Genomic DNA, 17,461 nt, shown 5'->3' on the forward strand with positions numbered 1-17,461 from the left:
TTTTAATACTGCTTTTGCATTGGTTATTGTTAATATAACCCCAAAATGACTTTCTTTACATCCTCAAAAATAATGCAGTAATGGTCAAACTCAATCTCAGATGTAAACACTTACTTCTTTATGGTCTGCTTTACTCCACAGATCCTAACAATTCCTGTGAAGGCTGTAATTGCAGTGGGTTCACTGACTTGCTTCCCAAAACACATGGTTCTTCCACCTTCTTTTCCAGTAAGGGATTTCATTTACGGATTTTTATATATATAATTTTTTCTTTGCCTTTATCTCTGTGTTCCTAGAATCCAACAGTAAAGTCAGTTATTCTTTATCAATAATTTACTTTAAGGTAAGACATTGAACCAGGTTCTATAAGAGGTATAAGAGGAATAAGAAATAGTTACATCTCCCAAAAAGTTTTCCATCTAGATTGGGATATGAGCCCATGATTCACAAATGTAAAGCAGGACATAGAAATTGCCCTAAAAGGTATAAAAATGAAGTGCTGTGAGTGAGATACACATGTAATTGTTGAAGGTACATGTGAGCTGGCTTAGAATGTTCTTTTGGCAGGATAGATAGGGGTGGTAAAAACTAGCATTCAGGCACAGAGGCGGTAAAGTCTGAGATGGCTTTATGCAATATGAGTTGCCCAGTGTGATAAGAATGGAGGGAAATTTTAAGAGAGAAGATGGGAATGACATGTTGGAGTGATAGCATGAAAAAAATAACGCATTTATGTCCATGAAAATCTAAAGTTTTTAAGCAGAGGTTTTTCATCATATAAGCTGATCTTTAAAACATTGCTTCTCTGGCAGAAGGAAGTGACAGTAGAATGCCTGAGACCAATCCAGGGACCCTGTTCACAGTCCATATGAAAAGTGTCAAGAAGAGGTTTGGATGAGGGCATTGGCGGAGGCAGTAAAGTCCTTTCATACCTCTGAAGCTTGGCTGTTCGTCTGTCTTGAATGCCCTTCCTCGTCCCCTTCCTTATTTATTTAAAACGACCTTGTTCCTTTCTTCAACTGCCTTTTCAATCAATGATCTCCTTACACGCAGCATAAATCCTGGAAGAGAATAATTCAGTAGATGACACAGTGGAAGGCCCATGGATGGAGTAAAAGAGAAAGCATCTGTATAAAAACAAGGTGTTGGTTTTGAACTAATAGGATCAAACTTTTAGATATCCTCAGATGCCTTACATGACCAGATATTTACTTAGAATCACAAACTAACTTGATGTTATTGCCTTAGGCTATTATAAAGAATTACCATAGATTGCATGGCTTAAACAACAAACATTTATTTCTCACAGTTCTGAATGCTAGGAAGCTCAAGATGAAAGCGCCGGGCAGATCCGGTGTTCGGTGAGGGCATTCCTCCTGGATTTGCAAATGGCTATTTCTTACTGTATCCCCATTTAGCCAGAAGAGCAGGGAGGGAGGGTGAGCTATTTATTTTCTCTCTCCTTTTTAAGGTCACTAATCCCATTCATTGGGACTCCACCCTATGACCTAATCACCTCCCAAAAGCCCCACCTCTAATATTATCGTGTTGAGGGTTAGACTTTCAACTCTGAATGAGGGGAGGGGGGTTCACATTCATTCCATAACAATCACCAGGTTCTGTAAAATCTCTCATCTTGTAGGGTATACTAGTGCCAATTGATGAAAACAATACATCCAAATAAACATTTCAAGTACTCATAGTTTAGTACTTAATATTTGAATACCATCGTAAAATGAGCTTATATCTGTTACCTCTTTGACCCCCACCCCTGATACAACACATACCCCTGAGAGACAAGACATGGACTTGAGCAAAATGGTTATTACCAGTGCATGCCAGGAAGACACAGCTGGTCAGAGGCCTTGTGCTTCCTTCTCTGTTCTCCCCATCCCAGTAGCATACTGGGCCTCTGATAACATTCTGCTCTGTTTCCTCTGGCTAGGCTACAAAAGATGAGTGTTAACTTTTTTTTTTTTTTTTTTTGAGTGTTAACTTTTAACCTCACCCTCATTCAACTCTTTTTTTCTGTGCACTCCCTTAATTTCTGTGTCTTCTAATACCAGGTATTAGCCCAGTAGGTATGGTCATTTTCAAGACTTCTTCAGATGGCTAAGAATCAGATTATAAGATAAAATTCTGTACTCAAACAAAAGAAAATAAAGATTATAATATAATTCTTAGAACTATTTAAGTCATTTAATTTTTTGCTTAAAATCTGATATCATATGGAGAAGCATGCAGCTGATTAAGAGCTGTCATTGGTTATTTGGTGATTTAATCTGTCTGCTGTGTTAATATATTTGATAACCTGTATTTTTAAAAGATGTCTAATTTCTCTTTGGCACAGATGATATTTTTCTTTTTAAAAGAAAATTCTAAGTAAATCTGATGGGGGGGGGTCTTGTCTTTTTTTTTTTTTTTTTTTTTTTTTTTGGCTTTTGATTTTAGAATTAAATTATTTCATCCTGAATTTGGATACTTTGAGGACAGCCTGGCCTTGGCATAAACAAACCTTATTTAAAAAACTGACAGTGACCATTTCCTATTTTCAGAGCTATCTTTGTTACCTTTGTTGGCAGCCTCATTATTTTAACATTAAGTGTGAATGTTTTTCTTACTGTCTTATTTCATTTTCACAAGATTGCAGAGATTTGTCCTCTAATTTTTATGTAACAGGCTGTGAAAACAAATATATATTTGGGAGGGCTCTGATTACAAAATTAGAGATTATCAGGTGATAAAAATTCAAAGTGTCTTCTGGGGTTTGGTTTCTGAAAAATATGTAGGCTCTAAATTGTGTGTTCTTAAGAAAATCCAGCCGTATATTAATGATTTTGTTTGTTTTCTTTCTCCAGGGAAAAATAGTTCATCAAAGCTTAAATATTATGAATTCCTTCTCACAGAAGGTAAAGATACAACAAATACGATCTTTGTCAGAAGATGTACGATTTTACTACAAACGATTACGGGGCAATAAAGAAGACTTGGAGCCAGGAAAAAAGTCAAAGGTTTGAAAACATCGTATTTGAGGATTCCCATCTGTTAGTATTGTGTTACTATGACCTTCTGTGGATTTGGGATTCACTGTTTTTCTGTGCCTCTTTATAGATTGCAAACATTTATTTTGATCCTGGACTGCAGTGTGGGGATCATTGCTATGTTGGCTTGCCTTTTCTATCCAAATGTAAGTTATCTTACTGTTCTCACTCATACCCTTCACTCCACCCAAAAGATTCTTTGATGAAAGGCTGCCACTTTGAAAGTTCATCTCCTTCCCTTGGTACTGTGGAAATCATTTGAGGGAAAAATGATAAGTGGATATAGATGTAGGCCGAGTGTGTCATAAGTTTCCTTGTTTTAGCCGAACCCAAAGTACAACCTGGTGTAGCCATGCAAGAAGACACGTGGGATGCTGACTGGGATTTGCATCAAAGCCTGTTCAAAGGATGGATGGGAATAAAGGAAAATTCAGGTCATAGGTGAGTGGTTTGCTTTAAGTATGTTTAGCTATCTTTACAAGTTTGAATTGTCTCTGTTGATATTACTTTCTAAATGTTACTCTTATTTTTTTTTTTAAATGTTACTCTTATATTAGGTTATTTTACTTCTCTCTAGCTAAGAAAATAATGCCTCATCTTCAGAAAATTATTAATGAGGCATCTTGAATTGACATTTTAATTGCATGTTGCTCAGAAATTTACACACTACCACTTTTCTCTTTTTTCCAGTACTCTAGATACCTTAAAATTAAAGAACTATTTGAAGTTGAATATAACTATTTATATAGAATGAATACACTGTTCACCTTAGATACAGCCATCTCCATAAGAAAGTTTTTACTTACCACTGACCTCTGATAAAGGCAAAGAAAACGTTTCCTAGTTCATTCTGACAGTAGAGAGACCAAGTATTCATTTGGCCATTGTGAAAAGAACCACCTTCTCCCTTTCCAAGCGTTGAGCCATTAGGGGGCACCTGGAGGCCAGTTTACTAAGGCTCAACTATATATCTGTGGCAGGCAGAAAGCGTGCTAATGACAAATCACTACCTGGATTCAAAAGCAGAAACACACTTCCTTAGCAGTGTAGAAGTACAGTCTTTCTTGTGCTCCAGAAGAGAATTTGACTGGAATATTGATAATACGACAACTGATAAAAACTGTTCTTCACTTGGCTTATTTGAATGTATTTCTTAGTATCAAAATAATCTAACTTATAGTACTATAAATTTTTCAAACCATTAGTGATTAAATCTGAGAGTTTCTATTTATCTGAACTGTCTACTATCAGAATTTTTTTTAAGGCAAAAGAGAGTTAAATTTCTACTTTAAAATGGTTAAAATAAGTCGAGACCCCTCTAATGAACTCAGTAGTTCTTGGTCCCCTGCATTTCCATTACAGACATTACAATGTATAGAGTCTCATAAATGTTAATGTTATGAATAAATAGCTTGGAGCACTGCCAAGGAACCTCTTCACCTCCCATCCACCAAAACCTCTACCTTCCTCCTTATGTGCCCAGCACTTCACAGCCAAAAACCTGGGCTCCCCGTCTGCCCATACCATCATGTCCCAGGTGCTCAGTGACTGTGGCATTCTCCCTGCACCTGCCTTTGTGTTACCTTATCCCTGTGCACATTACAGAGAATTTCTGTCCATAGTCTTATAAAACCTGTACTCTTAACAATATTAGAGTGTCATAACTCAGTAGTATTGTGGATTAAAATAGGCTTCAGTGTTTGGGTCAGGGACCTTAGCCCCGTGTGTAATATTGTTTCCTTAGGGAATGTATTCTTGAGTTCTAAACAGCTGGCTTATGAGCACTCATAAGTAGGGAAATATTTAAATGAGGTCCTGAATATTGCTGATAACATTACGTATATCTGCACAAAACTCTCATATGTATTACCACTTCAACTGACATATTCATATTCATTGCATATCAGGATTTTCCTTCGTTTTGTTTTTAATCTCAAGGGGAGGAAAGCCATATGCCGAGCAGTACACTGCCTTCTCATAAGTTCTGATGAATATGCATCAGCACCTTTCTGTTGGTGTCTAGATCTTTCCACTAGGCATGCAAGATTGTTTAGGATCCCTTTACCAACATATGTTATCTGTATATGTCTGCCTTGTCCTTCACATATACAGTATGAAAACAACACAGGTGATCAGGGACAGAGACTTTGGCAATCTTTGTGCCAAAACAGAGACATCTTCATACATGTCTATTAAAAGCATAGTAAAATGTCAGAGCAAATAAACCTTTATTTATTCAGGGCCAGAATAAAATTTCTCAAGTATACAAGCCTAGTAGAACTTCTTGCATTCAGAAAACTCAAATATATTTCATTTTGATATAGTGACTTACAAATTATTTTTTCTAGATTGAGTGCTTTATTTGAAGTAAATACAGACCTTCAAAAAAATATACTATCCAAAATCACTGCTGAGCTCTCCTGGCCTTCTATAATTAGCTCACCCCGGCACTTGAAATTTCCACTTACTAATACAAACTGCTCCTCAGTAAGTATTCAGAATGACATTGATTTTTGGAAATTTATAATGGGGCTATAAAGTGTCTACTCTTAATTTTAACTATAGAAACCTTTCATTTAATGTTTTGTTACTTTGTTTAAGGAAGAAGAGATTACTTTAGAAAATCCTGCAGATGTTCCTGTCTATATTCAATTTATTCCTCTGGCTTTATATTCCAATCCTTCAGTCTTTGTAGATAAGTTAATATCAAGGTAAGCATTGCTTTAAATAATCAAAATGTTCTATATTAGCATTGAATTATTATTTTACACATTTAAAACTTTACTGTAGTTATACAGTAATAGATTTGGCTTAGAGAAATTCTAGATTCATAATTAAAATTGAGGGAAGATTCTGGGGAGAGATTGATAATATGTTAAATATCTAGAAGATTTTTCAGTTTAAGACCAGAAAAAGTAATGTTGAACTCCTTTCTAAAAAAATTATTTAAAAATAAATAAATTAGAAAGCTAGAACCTTTCAAATATTTTAGTTTTAAAAAATGAACGAAATAACTATAAGTTGTGGCCTTTAATTTTTGGAGTCTATTAATCTGGTAATATTGACCTCAGAATCTGCCAAAAGGTAATTTGATAATTACTCTAATTACCCTTTAACTATGATGCTGTTTATAAAGAAAAATATGTACTTTTTTTAATTTTAGATTTAACTTGAGTAAGGTGGCAAAGATTGATTTAAGAACACTAGAATTCCAAGTCTTCAGAAACAGTGTAAGTATGCAAACTTCATACTATCCCAGAGAAATAACTATGATATGATCAGTATAAACGTGGAGGAAAACTACTGACTATCCTTAAATTTGGCTCAAGGGGAAGTTACTGAAAAAGTCAGAGCAGTCCAATAATTATTTTAGAGGCCAAAAACCCAGGAGGAATGGATGGGATTTAGATCAACATGAGGCACACTGGGTAGAAAGTTCCTATTTGCAGGCAACACCCCTTAGCCCATAAAGGTTTATAATACTGGCTACCAGAAACCTGAGAATATCTAAATGAGGTATATATACTAACATAATGTATTTTTATTAAGCTCCAAAGTACTGAGCTTGATCATTTAAATTTTTATTTTGGATACTTCCAAATAAAATGTAAGCTCCATGAATGCGAGTCCAATAGTTTTTGAACAGATTAAACAAGCTCATGGGAAACCCTTCAAATGGCTCCTTGGTATTTAGAAAGACCGTGGTGAATGTTCATTAGATAAGTCAGTCTGTGGCTAAGAAGGCCAGGAAAGAAAAGCAGTTGGGAAGGTTTTCAGTATTTGGGGGCTCCACTGAAGAATGCTTCCCACTATTGCATGAGCATCTAGTGTGTGTCAGCATTATAACAGGTATATTCACATTACAGCAGCCAGGCTGGGCAATTACTAACTACCCTAAAAGGTAAGTATTTCCTTGTTCTGTTGCTAGGGAAAAACAAAGCTCAGGAAAAGGAAGGAATTTGCCCAAGTTCATACCTGTGTCAAGTGGCAAGGCCAAATTCAAGTCTATTTCTCTCAGACCTGAGAGCTCTCATCTGTATGTTGTCATGCCACATGGTCATTGCTGATTAGGTTCCCTAATTAGCCTGTCAAACCAGATATTTTTTTTTTTTTAAGAAAGTTCTTTTTTTTTTTTTTTTAATTTTTTTTTAACTTTTATTTATTTATGATAGTCACAGAGAGAGAGAGAGAGAGAGGCAGAGACACAGGCGGAGGGAGAAGCAGGCTCCATGCACCGGGAGCCCGACGTGGGATTCGATCCTGGGTCTCCAGGATCGCGCCCTGGGCCAAAGGCAGGCGCCAAACCGCTGCGCCACCCAGGGATCCCTCAAACCAGATATTTTATAGTTCTTGAAATACTTGTGTTCTTTCCCTCTCTATAAGACATGGGTTAGCTACACCTTTGTAGAATAATAGGTTTTTTTTACTGTCTATAAGCCAGTTTTGTATAAGAAAGTAATTTTCAGTGACGCCTAGGTGGCTCAGTCAGTTAAGCGTCAGCCTTCAGCTCAGATCAGGATTCCTGGGGTCCTGGGAATGAGCCCTTCATCAGGGGGTAGTCTGCTTCTCTCTTTGTCTCTTCCCCTCTGCCCCTCCTCTCTGCTCGCGCTTTCTCAAATAAATAAAATCTTTTTTTTTTTTAAGTAATTTTCAGTATCTTTTTTCTGCCAAATAGAACATTAGACTGAAATGTAGACAGTCATATATTCTAGTCTCATGCCCTTCTCTTGGAATCTTCTCAAGATTTTTTTTTTTTTTCTTCTCAAGATTTTAATGGTCAGTTTTTTCCATGCATAAAATGACAACCTAATAAGCTCAAGGCTATCTAAATTCCAAATAATTAGAAAGCTCAGTAATCAGAAATTCCTTTCGCTCTGCTTTTATAAGGGAGGAAATACACATAAGAAGTAAATGAGGTAATATTTATCTTTTTTTCTTATCAAATACAAGTTCTTTAATGTTATTTACAAGGTTTAAAACACTGAAGTATAGGTACTCTGAGGGATAAGAGGATGAATAAGAATACTCTAGACCTCAGAAATTTATTCTAAATATGAAATTCTAAGTCTTTGGGTAAAGTGAAGATAAATTCTATCATAGTTCTCTATAATGTTTATAAAACCTGTGGTTTTCAAAGTATTTGGTCTCAGGACTCCTTTAACAGTCTTAAAAATTATTCATGATTCCAAAGAGGTTTTATATTCATGTGGGTTATATCTATCAGTATTTACCATAATAAAATTAAAACTGAGAGATCTTTTATACAAAAGGCCAAAAGGTATATGAAAAGATGCACAACATCACTAGTCATTAGGGAAATGCAAATTAAAACCACAATGAGATATCATCGCACACCTATTAGAATGACTATTATCAAAAAGACTGGATATCACAAATGCTGGTGTCGATATCATCGCACACCTATTAGAATGACTATTATCAAAAAGACTGGATATCACAAATGCTGGTGTCGATGTGGAAAAAAGAGTAGGAATATAAATTGGTACAACCACTATCAGAAACAGCATGGAGGATCCTCAAAAAATTAAAAATAGAACTACTATATGAGCCAGCAATTCCACTTCTAGGACAATATCCAAAGGAAACAAAAACACTAACTCAAACAGATATCTGCACCCCCATTTCCTAGCAGCATTATTTATAATAGCCGAAGCATGGAAACAGTGTAAGTGTCCATTGATGAGTCAATGGATAAAGAAGTTGTAGTGTGTGTGTGTGTGTGTGTGTGTGTGTGTGTGTGTTATAGGATATAGATCGTATAATATATAATGCAGTGTTACTCAGCTGTAAAGAAGTTGTGTGTGTGTATGTATTTATATATATATGTACATATATATATAAAATGCAATATTACTCAGCTGAAAAAAAAAAAAAAAAGGAAATCCTACCATTTGTGACAACATGAATAGACCTTAATGGTGTTACGCATAAAAAACTAAACCTCTAGAGAAACTGATCAGACTTGTTACCAGAGGCAGAGGGGTAAGGGAAGAGGGAATTGGAGGGAAGTGGTCAAAAGGTACAAACTTCCAGTTATAGGATGAATAAGTGCTAGGGATGTGATGTACATACAACATGTTGACTATAGTTGTTAAGAGAGTGGTCCTAAGATTGCTCATCACAAGAAGAAATTTTTTTTTCCTTTTATTCTTTTTTCTACTCTTTTCATTGTATCTGAGAAGTTGGATGCTGGCTGAACCTGTTGTGGTAATCATTTTACAGTATATGTACATCAAACCATCATGCCTTAAATTTATACAGTGATGTATGTCAATTATTTCTCAAAACTGGGAAAAAAACCAGATCTTTAAAATATTGATTTAGTTCATTTAAAGTAATAATAAACTCCATTTAACATAGATAACATAAAAATTAAAAATAGCTGTATTTTCCCAAAAAGATTTTTTTTTTAAGATTTTATTTATTCATGAGAGACACACAGAGAGAGGCAGAGACACAGGCAGAGGGAGAAGCAGACTCCACGCAGGGAGCCCGACATGGGACTCGATCCTAGGACTCCAGGATCACACCCTGGGCTGAAGGTGGCCCTAAACTGCTGAGCCACCCAGGCTGCCCCCCAAAAAGATTTTTTGCAAGAGCAGATTGTTATACATTTTTACAGATCTCTTTATGGCTCTCAGATGTAATACACAGATTCCCACTGCTTCTGCATTTAGTCTTTCATGATATATTGTTTTGGTTGAAGTATATGAAAAATGTCTGACCTGGCACAGATACATAGTTGTCAAAAAGAGTGTCTTAATTGCTTTTTTAACTAATTCTACCAGCATGCATCAGTCATTTGGAAAATACTGGTTCACTGAGATACAGAGCTTCCAAATGTTGACATGATTCACTCTTCAAAATTAAAAAAAAAAAAAATCACATGCACTAATATAACTATCAGTCTCATCAAGGAATTCTTTAATTATTGGAAAGCTCTGAAGTTCACAGGGGTAGATTCAAGTCTTCCAAATTTCTAAATTTTCTCACTCAAATTTTATCACTGGCAACAGGTACTTAAGTTGTTTTTCCTTAATTGGACAGACACACTTCATTTTTGTGAAAATGTCTACCAAATACCCAAGTGTGAATAATCACAGATGGATTGTCATTCTTTCAAGTATAAATGGTTTTCCATGAGAAAAGAACTAATTCAGTTTGCATCTCAGATGATAGCTTTTCAGGACAACATGGTGCTTAAGTAGGCAGCAGGAGTGCTTTATGCAAATTTCCCATTGTATCATAGTATTAAAAATGCATGTGCCCAGAGATTGAGATTTATTAAAATTAATATCATTAACTGCTTAATCAGTAATTTTTTTTTAGGTACAAGTACATAGCAGTGAAGAAGACAGTAGTTATAGGGAAGTTAGATACCATGGTCTTACTTTTAGCTAAAGGGTCAGTTGTTTTACCTGCCATTGATTTTGCTGACCACCGGTACAAATGTCGACACAGTGGAAAAGATAGATAACATCTGTCAGTGTTACAAAAGTAGTTCTGACACCATAGATATCCTGAAAAGCTTCTGAAATCCGTGGGGGTCCCATTGGTCACTCTCTAAAGAGCCATTACTGCATAATTATTGAGAATTAATTGAAGCCTTAATGATATCCCTGAGGCATCACAACATCCTCAAATGTTTGCCAGGTCATCAGAGTTTAAATTAGCTAGTGTTTATTGGGAATATATGTATAGTATGTAATGTGTCCATCAGTCACTCAGAATAGTTTATCTAGAAGAGAACTTTTATTAACCATTTTGGAGCAGTCAGGATATTCTGTTGTCCTAGTAGACATTGACAGAGAAGAATGTTAGATGCAGAAGAAAATTTTTTGCCTCAGAAGCATGAGTTAAAAAGTAGTGGCTTCATTAAGTCTATTGACTATAAGTTATGTTTGTAGAATCATGCTAACACAAGTAGATAGATCTCTATGTTTTAAACCTAAGATCTATATGTTTTAAACCTAAGTATGCCAAGTGGAACAGAAAATCATGCAAATCTCACTCCCCTTCCACATGTTAGCAGAGCCATGGACATTAATAGCCAAGTGTTGCCAACCCTTCCCCCCCCAAAAGAAGTTTAAATTTAATATTGCTTAAAAATCGGAACACTGTATCCTTATGTGTAAACTATATTTTTAATTAAAAAATGAATATTTAAATCTTATCTGTAACTGGCTGTCAAGCCATCTTGGTTATTAAATTTTCAGTCATCAAATGTTAAACAGTAATTATGTGCTGGGCTTTCAAAATAAAGTTCAAAGATAGATTGATATGAGTTGGAAGTATTTTTAAAAATAAAAAAGTCTGATAACACCCTGAAGACCCTTCAGCTGATACCCATTAGAGGGGGAAGGATGGGGGAAGGAGCAGGAAAACTGGCCAGAAGTGGGAATAACAATGATAGGACTTCAGGGTGCTGGGTTGCTGGTTGCATAGCTGTTTGTGCTAAAACATTAAGCTGTGCTTCTTAGGTTTGTATCCTTTTTATATATGTGTTAGCACATTTCAGAAATTTTTTAAGTTAAAAATAAAAAGATCTATATACAAAAACAACTGCTCAGTACAAATAAGGGACTTTGGTGATGTGGGGATCAGAGCCCTTTCAGGGACTTAATGAGAGGGATCACCACTGGTTGCCCACTTCTGCTTGCAAGCTAACCAGTCTCTAAATCATGAGGGGTAAAACTGTTCACATACTTAATTCAAGAAGCTAATACTGGACCTTGGATGGGGTAAAGGAAAAAACTTCCTCCAGAGAGAAGTAGTGACTTCTATTTGTTTATCTCATGATTGAAGACTCATCCACTGCAGAGTTCAACAGGATTTACAGAAGGCCTTTCTCGACATTCAATTTTAAACCTGATTTTAAAACCTGGAGAAAAGAAATCTGTGAAAGTAAAGTTTACTCCCATTCACAACAGAACTGTTTCTTCACTAATCATAATCAGGTATGTTCTGTGATTTAAATGTGAGTTGATTTTCAGTACTTATTCAGAAGTCCTTTTTTGATTTGTTTTAATACGAGTTTGTGTGTCTGATTTATTTAATAGGGTATTTGGTTTGTCCACACATGCACACAATATACCACACCTGATGAAATATACCTCTGTGACTACGTTTATAACTTGAAAGCCTGAATAGTGTTCTGACTGTACCATGTGTGACTCTTAAAAATGAAAAACTTGTTTCTCTCTGTGTAAAGATTTTTAATTCTTAAAGTGTAAATGTTTCACTCTTCAGTTCAGTATATTCATTTCTATGTGGTTTATTAAACACTAAAAATTATAGATCAATTATCTCTAAGTACTGCAAATTTATAATTTCTTATGCAAATTTAATGGGAGAAAATTCTGTAATTCTTGTTCTTGCATAGAAATAATCTGACCGTGGTGGATGCTGTGATGGTCCAGGGACAAGGAACAACTGAGAACTTGAGGGTGGCAGGCAAGCTTCCAGGTCCAGGGAGTTCCTTACGCTTTAAAATCACAGAAGCATTGTTAAAAGATTGTACAGATAGTAAGTATTCCTGACAGTTCTAAGCCACAACTTTCAGCACTTGCTTCTAAAAATACATAATTCCACCCAAATGGACAGTATTTCTATATGTGCACGTGTATGTATTAATGATGGATACTTCAGATTTTTTTTTTTTTTTTTTTTTTTTTTTAGATTTTTATTTATTTATGATAGTCACACAGAGAGAGAGAGAGAGGCAGAGACACAGGCAGAGGGAGAAGCAGGTTCCATGCACCGGGAGCCTGACGTGGGATTCGATCCCGGGTCTCCAGGATCGCGCCCTGGGCCAAAGGCAGGCGCCAAACCGCTGCGCCACCCAGGGATCCCGATACTTCAGATTTTTAATGAAATACCCTGACTTGCTTTCAGGGTTGTTTGATTTGGATCTTCAGAGGTTTAAAGGCTCAATATTCATTGCATGTCTTAAGACGGTTTACTTTGAGTATGAAAAATAAATCATAATTAAACTTCTCTCTAAAGTGACACAACAAAGTGAAGTACTTGCTAATGAAGTCTGGGTACCAGCTCATCTCTTGGCCTGAGGGGGTGGTTCATAATGTTTGGCAATATTTATGGAGAATGTGACAATCATTTGGACTTGGACCACAGGCTAGCAAGATTTATATTCACTCTTGATTTTCTTTCCTTTAGGTTTGAAACTAAGAGAACCAAATTTCACATTGAAAAGAACATTTAAAGTAGAGAATACAGGGCAACTTCAGATTCACATAGAAACCATTGAAGTCAGTGGGTACTCATGTGAGGGATATGGATTTAAAGTCGTTAATTGTCAAGAGTTTGCACTAAGTGCCAACGCCTCTAAAGACATAATCATATTGTAAGTATTCTTATGAGGTGTAATGAATCACCAGCTTTTCATTAACTTCAAGTACTACAACTGTAGTTCAAACTGCAAAGATATGTGTTCATGCTCACAGAAAAGATCTTTATTCACAAATGTACTCATGACTTTTTTCCACTTAATTTTCAATTATTTCTTCATATCTTTGTTTTCAAAATTGTGAAACTTCCTCTGTATCCAAAATGGATCAGATAATCTTAGAGATCAGCTTCAAAATTATTTTCAGGGTTGTGTTAAAGTATAAGGTACCAGTAGGAAATTGACTATAAATTCAGTCTCAGTAACAGAGCAGTATCACACATGTGCAGTTTTTCCATGTTGTACAATGTAGAAGTGTATAATATTTAGGTCAGAAGGCAGTTTTAAGGCCTGTATCAGAAATAGTTGCAGCCTATTTTAACAATTAATTGATAACTTGTTAGATTATAGAGTATATGTAGTAAAATGTAACCTCTGTCCCCTTAATTGAATGATAATTTCATGATCTTCAATGGACAATCACTCAGTGTGTATGATAATACTCATGTAAGTCCTAGTGCTTGGTGGAAAATAAGTTGTCCTTAAGGTGCAAATCATTGGTTGGAGAGCATACAGTTAATAAAAAATAAAAACAAAATAGTGCAGAAAACAGTACAGTAGGGACGAAGAGAAGATCAGTAGGGCTAGGATGGTTTTGGTTCTGTGTGTGTGGTTTTTTTAAGGCATTATTGGAAATATATCGAGAGAAGAGAGTGGATTCAGATAGAAGAGAAAAGAGGGAGGGAGAGAAACTCAGCGCTTCCTGAAATAATAAGTATGTAGATTATTGTTCTTTTTCATGCAGTTTCTCCAGTTATGGACAGAATGTAGTTGTATTTGTTATTAACCTCATAGGATAATGCTTCCTCCATCTTAAAATGAGAAAGTTAAAGAGAAGTATCAGGCTTTAAAATGCTCTTTGAGATTTCAGAGGTGTATGGGATTGGTATTGTAAACGGCTGTGGTGTTTTTGAAACTAATCTAATTGCCACTATTCTGTTTTAGGTTTACTCCTGATTTCACGGCTTCTAGAGTGATTCGTGAACTGAAGTTTATAACAACCAGTGGCTCTGAATTTGTATTTGTATTGAATGCATCCCTTCCATATCATATGTTAGCAACCTGTGCAGAAGCCCTACCCAGACCTAACTGGGAGCTGGCTCTGTACATCATCATCTCAGGAATAATGAGGTACTTGTGTCTTCTTTTGAGGCTGGTATTCAGGCATCACTAGACACTGATCATCACATGCCCACTGTGTGCCAGGCACCTTTCTGGGTGCTGGGAATCTGTAAGCAAACAGAACAAATCTTTTTGCCCTGATCAAGTCTGCATATACTAGTAGGAGCAGTCAGAACTGAACCCTGCTTGAGTGGTATAGACAATAAGCAAAAGTCTTTTACCTTTAAAATTTCTTAAAATAAGTACATGTTAATTTCTTAAAGGAGAAAAATCATTCATGATTTACCAGGTAAAGTTACTTGATTTGCGCATATGTAACTTACTCAACATGATATATTTTTTTTTGAAACAGGGCGAAGTAACACAAAACATGAGAAATATTTTTCAAATCCTCGGCAACCATATCTTTTTTTCAGTATATTTATGTGTTTGGAAAATCTGATAGATTTGCCTCTAAATTTACGTGGTTACCCCGCATGTCCTTTAAGGGAAAAGAATAGTCTAGAGAATTTAAAACCACAAGGTAAAAGCTACTTTTTGGAAAAGGAAAAGTACCCTCCAAGTGTCTATTCTGATACAAGTTAATTATTTCCTCTGTATAAGCCTCCATGTAAGTTGGCATTCTGTAAAAGTGAGTGTGCAAACTTTTATCCCTGATGCTTTGTTTTTGTCTAATCCAACAAGAATTGCCACACACCTCTGTTTTTTATAACCTGTTATGCTTTATCTGCCTTTCATATCAAACTTTGTTACCCGTACACTAATAGATGAACCCCACTCTCCACCTTCTCTGCCCCTGCAGTGCACTGTTTCTCTTGGTCATTGGAACAGCCTATTTAGAAGCTCAAGGAATTTGGGAGCCATTTAGAAGGCGACTATCCTTTGAGGCCTCGAACCCACCCTTTGATGTGGGAAGACCATTTGATCTCAGGAGAATCGTTGGTATTTCATCTGAAGGAAAGTATGTTCACATACTGGAAATAAATTCTTTAATATACATAGATGTGGCTGATGTAATTAAAAGAAAAAATAAGTTTTTCTTTTCATCTTTGCTCAAGGGGGAAGAAATCTTTCTTCTAATTACTTAGTAATCTCTTGTGTATAGCTATCTTCTCTACTAAGAACTCACAGCAAACCCCATGTTTTTATTATGTTGGTGAAGGTTAAAATATTCTTCACTAGATCACTTACTTGATTCCTAAATTTTCAGATATAGACCCTATACAATTGTGGAAAGTATTCCTGTTTCTTGCTGGGTTTGTTTGTTTGTTTGTTTTCCTTAGAGTAAAAAAGGATTTCTCTTGTGGCTGTACTGATGAAATAAAATAAAATTTTTTTAATCTTAGATTTTATAAGTTGCTATTCACTGATCTGCAGTTGGTCCTTTTTTCAGCTTGAACACACTCAGCTGTGACCCTGGTCACAGTAGGGGGTTCTGCGGAGCAGGCGGCTCGTCATCCCGACCCAGTGCAGGGAGTCATAAGCACTGTGGCCCACCAGTCCACCCGCACAGCACTCATAGCAATAGAAACTCAGCTGACGTGGAAAACGTCAGAGCCAAAAACAGTTCAAGTACCTCTAGCAGGACTTCTGCACAATCTGCTAGCAAAGCAAGCCCCCTCGTCTTAGATTCAAATGCAGCGGCCCAAGGTCATGCAGCAGGCAGAAAGTCCAAAGGGGCCAAACAGAGCCAGCACAGCAGTCAGCACCATATCCACAGCCCGCTGGAGCAGCACTCCCCACCTCCACCACCACCACCAGTGCCTCAGCACCAGGAACCACAGCTGGAAAGGCTGTCACCCGCCCCACTCTCACACCCTTCCCACCCAGAACGTGCCAGCAGCACAAGGCACAGCTCAGAGGACTCAGACATCACCAGTCTCATAGAAGCCATGGACAAAGACTTCGACCACCATGATTCCCCACCCCTAGAAGTGTTTACAGAGCAGCCGCCATCACCATTGTCAAAAAGCAAAGGTAATCATCCGTTCTCACTGTCAGAAAAGCATGATGTATGAGGTGAAAGCAGGTGCATAATTAAGGAGCTATTGTGATCGTAGTTGTGATAAACAGCTGATTTAGTAGGTGTTCTTCAGACTTAAATTTACCTCTAGTTTGCATTTCAGCTTTTCCATATCTGATGTAGACAGAGAGGTATCCATTTATCATAAGAGATACTTGAATTTCTTAGGTTATTTACCAAATTTAGAAATTTGTTAGACATCTGTTTCCATTTTCAGCTTTCTGTGATTATTGTGTTGTGATAGGCTGAGCCTTTTTTTTTTCATTGTTAGACTCCTTTTTAATATAATGGTAAAATGGAGACCATCCCTTTTAACTCAAAAATATTTCCACAGAACATGTATTGAGAGCAGGGGTTGGCAGACCACAGCCAGGGGGCCAAGTCACCACCTGTTTTATAAATAAAATTTTATTGGGGCATAGCCATGCTCATTCATTTCCATATTGTCTATGGCTGCTTTCATGCTACAATGTTGAGTAGCTGCGAGAGACCATAAGGGACACAATCCTGAAAATATTTACTATCTAGCTCTTTACAGAAAAAGTTTGTTGACCCCTGCTTTGGAGTTCTGTATACTGTATTAGTTACCTATTTCTCAGTAGCAAATTACCCCAAAACTTCATCACTTAAAATGCCCACATTTACTATCTCAGAGTTGCTGTGGGTCAGGCATCAGGGTGCACCTTAGCTGGGTTCTCTGGCTTACAAAACTGTAGTCAAGATATTTCCTGGGACTGAAGCCATCTTTAGTTCAACTGAAGGTGGATCTGCTTCCTAGCTCACTCAGGT

At 36.5% G+C, this 17,461-nt stretch overlaps 1 protein-coding gene across 1 annotated transcript in view; it reads left to right on the forward strand.

The window, feature by feature from the left end:
• TMEM131 (transmembrane protein 131) overlaps positions 1-17,461 on the forward strand; it is a 230,492-nt gene that overhangs the window by 181,391 nt on the left and 31,640 nt on the right. The window contains exons 19-31 of the mRNA XM_041754105.1: positions 142-228; positions 2,859-3,011; positions 3,112-3,187; positions 3,365-3,482; positions 5,390-5,528; positions 5,643-5,752; positions 6,205-6,271; positions 11,868-12,019; positions 12,445-12,587; positions 13,239-13,425; positions 14,473-14,658; positions 15,452-15,610; positions 16,043-16,626. Coding sequence (XP_041610039.1) covers positions 142-228; positions 2,859-3,011; positions 3,112-3,187; positions 3,365-3,482; positions 5,390-5,528; positions 5,643-5,752; positions 6,205-6,271; positions 11,868-12,019; positions 12,445-12,587; positions 13,239-13,425; positions 14,473-14,658; positions 15,452-15,610; positions 16,043-16,626 — 2,161 coding nt within the window. The remainder of the gene's footprint in view (positions 1-141; positions 229-2,858; positions 3,012-3,111; positions 3,188-3,364; positions 3,483-5,389; positions 5,529-5,642; positions 5,753-6,204; positions 6,272-11,867; positions 12,020-12,444; positions 12,588-13,238; positions 13,426-14,472; positions 14,659-15,451; positions 15,611-16,042; positions 16,627-17,461) is intronic.

This window comes from Vulpes lagopus, chromosome 5 (assembly GCF_018345385.1).
Source record: "Vulpes lagopus strain Blue_001 chromosome 5, ASM1834538v1, whole genome shotgun sequence".
In the NCBI taxonomy this organism is placed as follows: Eukaryota; Metazoa; Chordata; class Mammalia; order Carnivora; family Canidae; genus Vulpes; species Vulpes lagopus.